We start from the raw sequence: 11507 nt of genomic DNA on the forward strand, positions 1-11507 counted from the left end.
ATTTACTAAAAAATAATAGGGAAATAGTTGTCTTATGTCACATGAGACAACTATCTTACGTTGCACACTCATGGAATTTTGTGCCCATTTTTTCTTTTTCTTTTATATATTTTTTAAAAATTATGGGCCCCACAAGATTAATAACTCCCAAAATAATAATATCATAAACAAGAGTCATGTCAAACCGATAACAAAGTGTCTGTCTGTAGGTGTAAAAGTTACCAGTTTTCTATTGCAACTAAATCAGAAGACAAAGTGAGGTAACACAAAATATACATACAAAGGATGTGATCATCCGAATAGGCTTATAATATATAGCTTCTCCAGAAAACTGGAAGGATTGTCTAGTAATATTATAAGTTTACACAGTATAGTTCTAATTATATTTCTTCTATAAACTGCACATAATTAATATAATTACAATCCTAAACACAACAACATACTTGTCTTTTGGTCTAACAGTTAATTCCACACACCTCAACATCAGGACCAGTGACTCTTGTAGTAAATGGATCAATTCTGACCCATAACAGAGAGAAAATGGATGCAAGGAGAATGGACCATACCACCACAATGGTTGGTGTTCGGTTCTGGCGTCCCATAAGACCTTTGAGGAAAGGGTAGAGATGGATGATAACCCAAAATGCAAAGAAAAGCTTACCAAAGAGGGGACCCCATGATTGGTAACCACTGTTAATGGCATAGGAAATGCCAGCAACAACCCCAACTAAGTTTATTATGAGAAGGGTTGTTGGTGGAATGAGAAGGGTTGTCCATTTAAACATGTAGAGTTCTGCAAAGTCTCCATCTTCATCTGATGCCTTGGATGTAACAGTGAAGTTTGTGTCAATTCCAGCAAGCACTTTGAGTAAACCTTGGAACACAGCAAAAAGATGTGCTGAAACACCACCAATAACCCAAAACTGTTCATTTCTCCACCACTCATCAATTCCAACACCACTCCACCTCATCTCGAGGATTCCAGTTGCAAAGATGGAGAGAAAGAGAGATATAAACCATATACTTGCAATGTTACTGATCTGCAAGCAAAATGAAATAAGTTATAATATTGCATCACAGAAGACCACGAAAAAACCAAATGAATCGAACTGAACTCTGATACAAACCGCATCAAAATATTTATATGTAGTTTTTTGAACTGGTTCAAGAAATGAACTATTTGATTTGAACTGGTTCAAGAACCTAACTGTTTTTTCAAAACCGGTTCGGTTCAAGAACCAAATCACTTTACCAAATCGGTTCGGACTAAAAACTGAACCACACTGATCTATACCCATTTTTAGGAGTGTAAAAAAAATGAACTGAACTGCCGCACCACATTTTTTCAAACCAATTTAAGAACCGAACCACTTTCTAAAACCAATTCAGTTCACCCAAACTGAACCACTTTTCTAGTTCGGTTCGATATAAAAAAACGAACTGGATTGAACCATGCCTAAGAACCTTGACACAAGGGTTGGTGTTGTGAACTAGAGGAACATGCTATTTCACTTAATAATGTTTATGAAGAAATAACAAACCTGTGGTATAATGAACTTGTTAGTCAGCAGACAGACAGCAGGCAAGGTACAATACATGAGAAGAGGAATGGCAGTGATAGGATAGATTGTGGTGTTCACATATGCAAACCTTTCAAGCCATTTCAGCCTTCCACCATAACCATACCAGATGGGACAATGTCGACTTAGAAGAATTTCCACAGAACCTAAAGCCCACCGAAGCACTTGGTTTAGTCGATCTGAAAGATTGATAGGAGCAGATCCTTTAAATGCCGGTCGCTTAGGCATGCAGTATATAGACCGCCAACCACGCGCATGCATCTTAAATCCAGTAAGAATATCTTCTGTGACCGAACCATAAATCCATCCTATCTGTGGAACAGAAGAGAAATAGTGATTTATCTTCTAAGATAATTATATAAGTGGTCATTAGGGGCGCCGATATTCGTTATAAAAATGCTATTAAACTAAAGCTTGAGACAAATGAAAATAAAAAACGAAAGAAAGAAAAGAAAAGGTCAGCCATATGCATTTTAAGCTTCTAACAAAACAAAATGTATACACAGGCAAAGTTCACAGTTTCTAAGTATGCTAGATTGGATGAGATGTACATAGTCCTCTCACATATTTATGTGCTTTCTTAATAGCGGGAACCAGGTATAACCCTCATCCTTTCCTCATGCAAATTCTCACATTATTTAGAAGAGGTTCTAAAGCTCCCCCTGAAAACTCCTACAAGTAGAAAAATAATAAGGAAATGCCTAAAAGATACTGATTTGTGCTTTGGCAAACCCCACTCTTAACTCCCTCATTCTCAACACCACAGCACAGTTCAATTTCAACCAAGGTCAACTCATTAAACAAGTAACTCAAATAATTAAAGGTGTGCATGACAACGATTCTGTTCTCTAGTCCAGGCCCCGCTTCTGGAGAGAAATAATTTTTTTCTACTTGCGTCTCGAAAACAAAGAAGCTAAAAAGATTTGTTATCCTTTTTTTTTTTTATGTTCCTAGACTACCGCTTCATGCTCTAGAATAGAAAAATAACCAGTTTTATCAAATGCAATTTTTAATCTATTTTGATCCCCATATTAAAAGTAGTGAAAATATTTTTGGGAATATTATCATGCAGAAATTAAATGTCCATTTGGATGCCTTCATGTAAGAAATGAAGTGATCTTCTTGAAAAATAAAAATTCCAAAATTGATTTGTAGTTTTTGGAAATCTTTGCATAGTTTGTAGTTATTGGATCTGTGGTCTCTGACTGCACCAATCTGTTGGCAATAATTTGCTCAGTTGATAAGATTTAGAATGTGATTGGGAAAAAAAACAAACATGAAAGAGCATTAAACATAAGATAACACCATACCTCAGTTCCCCATTCAGTCTTATCCTCATAACCACAGCTGATAACATGAATAGCCTCCTTAAGAAGAGTTTCTGGAGTAGCAGATTGAGGAACACCACCATTCTCCATCAGTGTAGAGGCAACAAAAACAGCAGATTGACCAAACCTTTTTTCAAGGCTCATCTGTGACATAAGTAGTGATTTCTCATCATCAAATCCAGTACCTGAAAAAAAAAGTGTATAAGAGAAGTAAAGGTCTAATTAATTGAAAGCAACTCAAAATCACTTGCTAATAAGTAAATTTTATGAAAAGCAGGAAAGTTGTTCATGTTGGATTAGGTAAACACAAATTCGAGATGAGCCAGTCAATTTAAGATATTATAGGAAGAAAATTTGAAGCTCCCATAAAGCAGGAAAACAAGCAATAGTTCTCTTCTTTTCAGCAAGAGAAAATGGCAACAATAGATATCGCAATCTTCTTAAAATTAAATGTGGCAAAAATAGTTTGAATGGTAACCTATCAATGCAATGAACACAGAAACCACATTAAACAAATTGATAGGCCTACCTTCTACTCCTTCTTCTATATCCTCAAGACTGAAGATGGGTACAGTTGGGTCAACATTCTTGCTAGATTTTTTCTTGTCTGATCCTTTCTTACTAGATTTTGAATTCTTCTTCCGATTTCCACCACAGAGTGAAGATAGCAACCCAAGCTTTTTATGCTTGGGTTTAACAGGAGGTTCATAACCATATAAAGCTGCCCTATTGAAGACACATCCAGTACCCACATAAACAGGACCTTGAATGCCATCCAAACCTCTCAAGTTTATCTGTTCAGAAAGTGTCAAGAACAAAAAAATTAAGTATCACAAAGAACTTAAATCACATATAGGCCACAAGAATATATATAAAACAGTAAGAAATCAGTTAACGTCAACAAAAACCAGACGAATATAGTGCAAGATACTTACATCAAAGAAAACAGTATTACGATTGGCATATCTATCATTCCTATCAATACCATCAAACCTCTGCGGAAACTGGACATAACAAACATGTTTACCAAGGTTGGGATCCATCATGAAGCACATAGCTTCCCTCAAGGCCTTGCTGTTGTTTATGTAGTGATCACAATCAAGATTCAATAAGAAAGGTCCATTAGTAAGGACAGCAGATACTCGAACCTGCAAAAGTTATATTAATCACCACCAGTGAGATGATTATGTCCAGGTACATGTGTGGAGTAAAACAAAAACTCGAACAATTTCTATATTGTAAACAACACTTACAAGTGCATTCATGGCACCAGCTTTCTTGTGATGTTGGAACCCTGGACGCTTTTCACGAGAAACATAGACTAAACGCGGAAGTTCATTACCCTCAGTGTCGAGTCCTCCACTTTGGCCCAAGAAAACCTGCAGATATAGAATGCAATATCAGTGAATCGACATGCTTGCACTTCTGCAACATCCCAACCAAAATCTAACAATGGCATGGCACAAGACTTGCTCATATGTAATTAGCTACAGAAAGTTAGATATTAACACAAATACAGTTCACAAGTATAATATGTAGAAACGGTTCGTTACATTATACTCATGATTTCATCACTCTTAACACTGGAACATGTACTCTATCTAGGAAGATAAAAACTTTGAGAAATGACTCCAAAGCTAATAAATGAAGAACACAACAGGTTGTAAGAAGTCATCTTCATGAAAATTCAACCAACCTGGATCATTCCTGGATGGTCTCTGGTGTTATTTCCAGGCCATGGTGTACCATCTTGCATCACCCATCCTTCTTCGGGAACTTTTTGTGCCTTTGCAACAAGTCCATTAATACGAACTTTAAATTCTTCATATTCTCTCTGCAAAACATAAAAGGAAAGTAAAGTTAAATGATGCCCTTACGAAATTCAACACTGTTGCAATTTTCAAGTATCACAAATGCATGCCAAGACAGCAGAATATTCCATTTGTAAGTCAATCTCTTACCTTCATAGCTCTACGATCCTTGACAAATGATGTTTGAACCTTATCTTTCAAGTAGTCAATCTTCTGTGCAAAGTACCACTCAGGTGCACGGGGTTCAATGGCATACTTCTTGGAGAAAGGAACCCATTTCTTTGCAAATTCTGCTGTCTCAGCAAGTGATTCAAATGTCAACATAGCAGCACCATCATCAGAGAGATAGCAGGAGACCTTATCCACCGGGTAGTCAACTGCAAGAATAGATAGTATGGTATTGGCAGTCACAAGTGGGGGTTCCTTTAATGGGTCAACAGTACTGACAAAAATGTCAACAGCCGCTAGCTGTGATGGTTCTCCTTCCCGGTCATATCTGCAACTCACATGGATTTTGTATCAAAAGAATATCAGATTGGAAAAGGAAAACTACATGACACATGACGTCATGATTTCCTTGTACGAAAGAACGGTTAAGTTTAGAAAGGCCCTACCTCAGTGCAAGCCTGTCAAGATATGTTTCACGGTTTACAGGAAGCCACTTAGGGAATTGATCCAATATCCAAGACATGGCAAACCAGATCTCACATATAACTGACACCAACCACAATGCATATGCATTGGGCACTGGATTTGTTATTCGATAATGCAAGAAAATGCAAAGGATAACCAGCCGCAGAACAATGACCATACGATATGGATTTATCTTAGATGATGGAATAGAAACCTTCCTGGAAAGAGGTTGCCGAGCTTCATCATTCCTGCATAACAAAGAAAATTGCGCTCAAACACGAGACTTAATTGAATGATTTTGCTTATTCAACAACAGACAACTGTAAATAATTTTTGACGACAGCGATGATTACCAAACTCTCCTTGTATCAGTCGTGATATATTACCATATGAAATTCGTAACTACTGAAAACAGAATAACAATAAATACGGCATAAATCATATAAGACGTTAAAATTAGGCATTCAATACCAACAGAGCAAGGAGTAAAGAGGCTGGTGTTATAAAGCTTCAGCTATGCGCATCATCCAATAAAGGGTCAAACCCATTGTGTGGGTCTATAGTACACAGCCTTATCTTGCATTTGCAAGAGGCTGATAACATGAATCAAACCCGTGACCTCTAGCTCAGATGGCAACAACAAGGACTGTTGATTCTTACAAATTAATAAGGAAAATACTCACAATAAGGAATCATCCACAAGCACATCCGTACTGGCATCAATATCCCCAACCCCTCTTTCAGAAGCAGCTTGGCCTGTGCTCATTGGAACAACATTCTTTTCTTGTTTCATCTTCCAGCCATCAACTCTTTCTTTCCATGCTACATTTCCCAATCCTGGATCCACAACCCTGATATTTGCTGCACATGAATATAACCAAGAACCTCAACTCATAATCAGATAGATAGATAAAGGAAAGTAGCAATTGCGATAAATGAAAATTGGCATAATGAGAAGGGGCAGAGAGATACGAGATTGATTAACATCAGATGAATATGGAAGATTATGGACACGCTTCACACCACCGACAGCAGGAGATGCCATTGAGAGCCTTTCGGGTGATGCCGCAGACAACTCTCCAGAGACCTAAAATCGAAGATAAACCAAATTTCATCCAGATACCTTAGATGAAAGAAAAAAGTGCACATTTTAAAGGGTGGGGCGGGGGTAGGTGGAGAAGACTATTTTATGTAGGAAGCTAATTGAATGACACCTCTTGTCCACTGGTCAGCAGAGGAATGTGGTTGTGAGAAACTTCCTTATCGTAACTCGGAGCACCAACCTCCTCGGCTCGGCCATACGTCAATTGCCAGCTCAACATGCGCTCTGAAATCTTCTGCTTTTGGTTCTGATTTTCTGAATCATAATTGAAGTCGCTGGCACCATCATTGGCACCATCATCGGCACCACCATCCTCTTGCCTGTCTCCAAGAATTGCAGGACTTCCTGGAAACAATTAATTAAATTAGTGTATGATTACTAACTAGAGTCAGAAAGTAGAGGTTCTTCAAGTATTGACAGGATATTGCAGATCAATACAAAAGGCATGACATCATGTATGTATATATATATATATATATATATATATATTGACCTTGTAAAAATAAAATCCTAATGACAAAAACAAAAGGATTATGTAATAAGGGTAAGCCTAGGATAAGTTATTTATCAACATTAACAATCAAGTCACTTCCAAACCCAACTGATCAATTTTACAAAATGGAAAACACCAATGCAAGTTCACTTGGAAAAGGTCACAAAGATAATTAAAGTCAATTGCTAACGTGGGGTATCCTCCTAATTCTAGATCAAACAGTTGGAAAAGGTCACAAATTATAAATGAAATCTTCCATAAACTATCTAACCACATTGCAGATTTGGCTTGAAGAAAATGGAAATACCCCAGATTAGTAAATAGTAACTGTAGGAGTGTGGTCGCACTAAGGTTTACATTCTTTGTTTAGTCTATTCTCAAGAGTTTGCCTGTAGCTATAGAAGTTCCAATTCTGTAGTTCATCTAGGAAATACTCTTCAAGCGAAAGGGTATATTCTCTCAAAAGCCAAAGTTATTTTGCATTGCAAGGTATCTAAAAAACAGTTTTATATAAGAAGCAGTACTTTTTTTAATTAGCTAGGAATGCCAGGCTTAAAAAATATATCATTTTAGTTTTTTATTTTTATTTTTATTTTTCCTGCATTACTTTTCTGCGGACTTTTGTGTCGTGATAGTTTTGTGTCCGTGGCAGACAAAGTATTTCGGTCGCACTACATAAATACTTTTGCCTTATTTTTCTTCAAAAATTACATCCATGAAAAGTACTTTTATTTTGAAAAAAAAAATGCAACTTCTAGTAGAAAAAACACTCTTATCCAATGGGGCTCTTAGCTACATTTACCTTGGTGCCTCTTGTACCGGGTTTTGCACTGTGGGCAACACTGTTTCCCATCCTTCCTTTCATACTCATAGCAAGGCCTACATACAGGGAAAGCACAAACATCGCATGCAATGAATGGTTCACCACCATCCCCAGTTTTCCCAACATTATCACCACAGATCTGGCATACTTTGCCACCCAATGCTGTCATTGGCTTTGCCTGAAGTAATATTAGAAAATGGTATTAAAAACATGTCATCAAGCATCAATCAACAACAATTGCACCCCAATAGCATCACAAAACATTTGAGGAAATCAAATAGAAAATTTATTTTACTCACCCCAGCTTCTCCTTCTGACTCCATAGGTTCCTCTCTACTTAGCTTTTTCCAAATTTGTCAACAAGGGATCAAATGGTGGTGCAAGCCACACACATTACTTAGAAGCTTTCTACAGTTTGTAATAGCTCAGAAGATCAATTTGGAAAGATTCCTCTATTTTCATCCACTTCCACTTCAAAAGCAGCTACCTTTTTTATACACCTGAGGACAAAGCTGTGAATCAGATATCTCTTTCTAGCTTCCAACAAGCATTCTCAACAGTTTGCAAAGTGAAAAAACATCCGATCTCAAATTCTGAATGGTTGCTGAGAAAAAGTTGAATGAAATGAAACGAGACTCATTTTTTAAACAGTGAAATCACCTTATCACAGTAAAAAAAAAAACAAAAGAGGTCTTTTTTTTCCCTACATACGCCTGCATGATCAAGAGTAAACTGATATCTACTTCAGAAAACGATGGTAATTGCTAAAGTCTCAACTTGAGTTGTGTCAGAAATAGATCCAATTGTAATTTCTCAACTTTCCCAGCTACCAAACATAACAAAATTGCCCATGCATGCAAAACTTACCTTAAAAAAAACAATCTTTTCCACCAGTTTCCTCTGAAAACAGGCAGATTATTGAGAATCTGAACAAACCCAGATGAATTTTCGGATAATGAAGCCAAATCAAACAAAATTTCCCCACTGGGTAGCTCAAAAGAGAAGAGAGAACAAGTGACAAAAACAGAACCACCCCAGTTCAGAAAACTCAAAGCAATATCAGAACTGAATAGAAAGAGACTCGGATCGAAAATTAACTGAAAGAAAAAGAGCTTAACAATGGATCACTCTCTCTCTCTCGATACCCACAAAGCTTTCAACATTTTTGTTTCCATGTGTTTATGTGCATAGCCGTAAATTAATAATAAGACAGAGAAAGAAAAAAAAAAAAACTTGAAAAAAACGAAAGGGACAATGTCACTAGTACACCACTTCCGACAGCTTTCAGATTACTCAATCAGACACTGTATCCTGCAATCAAAGGTTTCTGTATCACACACTCGAACATTTATCCATACCCAACATTTATTCTCCAAAAAATCTTAAATTAGTAAATAGCTATTTGATAAGATATAAGGTAATGATGAGCAATAATAATAATAATTATTATATAATATTGTAACGATTCTTTTTTTTATCGCTTTGTTGACAGAAAAGGTTTGAGACAATGTTAACGTTACCGTACTGTGTGAAATTTGAAGTGTCGTAGTTTCCAAGATGTACTGTACTTTGGTTTCTGACTGTGTTTGGTTGTTCAAGAGATAGATGACACGTGGTTTATGTTATCTATGGTTACGTTGGTTCGGAAAACAGAAAGAGAACTATGCCCAAAAAAATAGAGAGAGTGACCATTTTTGTTAAAAAAATTTATCTACGTCAACAGTAAATTTTGTCAATATGTCATGTCAGGCTGCACAGTCAGCAAAAATGACACGTGTCAAGCAGGTAGAAACTCGCTACACTGTGTAGCGAATTATGTTTGAATTCTGCCTGCTTGACACATGTCATTTTTACTGACTGTGCAGTCTGACATGGCATATTCGCTACACAGTGTAATCATAAGAGTTATAAAAAAATAAAGACATTATATTAACATTTCTCTAAAAAGTATGACTTGATTCACATCAATAGAAAATTTACGGTTAGATTTTTGAATACCGTAAGATTAATTTTTCTTTGTATAAAATTCTGATTGAATTTCATCGGAATTGAATAGAATCTAAAATAACCTTTTAAAATCTTAATTAAATACCACATAACTTCTTTTTAATTCTTTAAAATCCTGATTAAAGATCAATGGATATTTTTTTTTCAAAAAAAAGCTATTAAAATTCTTTAAAATCTAAGTCCAATACATCTCACTTAGTTTTTGTTTGATGTGCCTGGAAGTACTTTCCTTATTCGTAAAGGCGAACCCAAATTAAAAAAAATGATATTTTCATCATATTAATAGGTTATTAGTTCTAATAGTTAGTTTCTCCTTCAAATTAAAAAAAAAAAAATTAAAGTAACCTTATCTCCACCCACCAAAGCTGCCGTAACTCTAAATAAAAATAATCAAGTACGTTGATCAACCAGATTAAGGATGCGCATGAATGGAATCGAACCGGATTTTTTAAAAAATCGAACTGAATTGATTTAAATGATTCAGTTCGGAAGTGATTCGGTTCGGTTCGATTGGAAACGGTTCGGTTCGAAATCAGTTCGGGATGACCTCTTTTGAAAATTTAAAAATTTAAAAAATAAAGTTATAAAATCAATTTGGTTCAATTTTTAAACTGGTTCTAAAATCCGGTTCGGTTCATGAATTGGTATTTTAAAAATCGGTTCGATTCATGAACTGATTTTTAAAAATCGATTATTTAATAGCGGTTCGGTTCGGTTCATAGTTCAATTTAATTTTTTGATTATTTTACATACCCCTAATCAGAACATATAGATCAACAAGCACATAGTTGTTCTAGCTGAATCAATAATTTCAAATTCGAGTCTTAGGATCAAATTCTGGATCACTTATAAAAAAATTAAAAAAATCATTATACAAAAAAGATAAAAGTCTAAGACAACAACATATTTCTTATTCTCCTCCAAATATCTCAACCCACAATGTTATTCGCGGCTTTTGACACCACAAGTAACCACTTTATAATTTCTCATGATTTTTTAGGGAATCAATAAAATTTCATTTGATTTTTGATATCTCATTCAATCTCTTCTTCTGCCTGCAATTTTGTTTAGGTGTTCCTTTTTCCTAATTATTTGAAGGTTCCAGAATGAATTTATCACAACATTAAAACCAAAAAAACTCAAATAAGGTGGTGTACTTTAATACACTACAAATAGAGTAAAAGACATTATGGAAAAATATTCTATTAATATTGTATGTAGAGTCCTTTGTAATAGAATAAATTTTGATCAAACTCTTAAAAAATAAAAATTAATAAAGTTTTTCTAAGTTCTTTTATTTAAGAATTGAAATAAAAATGAGTTTTCCTTTAATGTTTGCATTTTGGCTTAAATATAAGGGAGATTATACTATCATGCAATGTTATTAAAACCGGCCCGGTCATTGACCCGATCGAGGTACTGAGTCATTAGGTCACTGATTCAACCAGTGGGTCACTGGTTCAACCGCATGACCCGGTAATTATATGCAATTTTATAATTTATATTAAAAAATTATAAACCTACTCAAATATCTAAAAAAAATAATACATATTTCATATATTTTAATATAAAAAATAATAAATCACATATTATTATCCAATAAAAAATCAAACAAAAATATAATGATCGTGATACGAGGCTTGAGGTTCAGAAAACGACATCTCTAACTATAAATCAAATCAAAAAAATTTGCGTAGTGCATAACTGAGATAATATTAGTATTGTAGGTA

The 11507-nt window shown here is 35.2% G+C and overlaps 1 protein-coding gene across 1 annotated transcript; it reads right to left on the bottom strand.

The window, feature by feature from the left end:
- Positions 1 to 299: 299 nt before the first annotated feature.
- LOC133317332 (cellulose synthase A catalytic subunit 3 [UDP-forming]-like) lies at positions 300 to 9135 on the bottom strand. Its single transcript, XM_061519196.1, has 15 exons — positions 8638 to 9135; positions 8070 to 8270; positions 7750 to 7948; positions 6567 to 6799; positions 6325 to 6439; positions 6036 to 6213; positions 5334 to 5600; positions 4870 to 5215; positions 4605 to 4742; positions 4162 to 4287; positions 3844 to 4056; positions 3438 to 3702; positions 2891 to 3093; positions 1542 to 1892; positions 300 to 1040 (listed from the first exon to the last, which is right to left on the bottom strand). The coding sequence occupies exons 2-15, from the start codon at positions 8091 to 8093 to the stop codon at positions 456 to 458; spliced, it is 3243 nt and encodes a 1080-aa protein (XP_061375180.1). The 5' UTR covers positions 8094 to 8270; positions 8638 to 9135; the 3' UTR covers positions 300 to 455.
- Between the last annotated feature and the right edge of the window lie 2372 nt (positions 9136 to 11507).

The sequence above is a fragment of the Gastrolobium bilobum genome, unplaced genomic scaffold (genome assembly GCF_033153095.1).
Source record: "Gastrolobium bilobum isolate Gb01-03AN ecotype WA unplaced genomic scaffold, APGP_CSIRO_Gbil_v1 utg12951, whole genome shotgun sequence".
NCBI lineage: Eukaryota > Viridiplantae > Streptophyta > Magnoliopsida > Fabales > Fabaceae > Gastrolobium > Gastrolobium bilobum.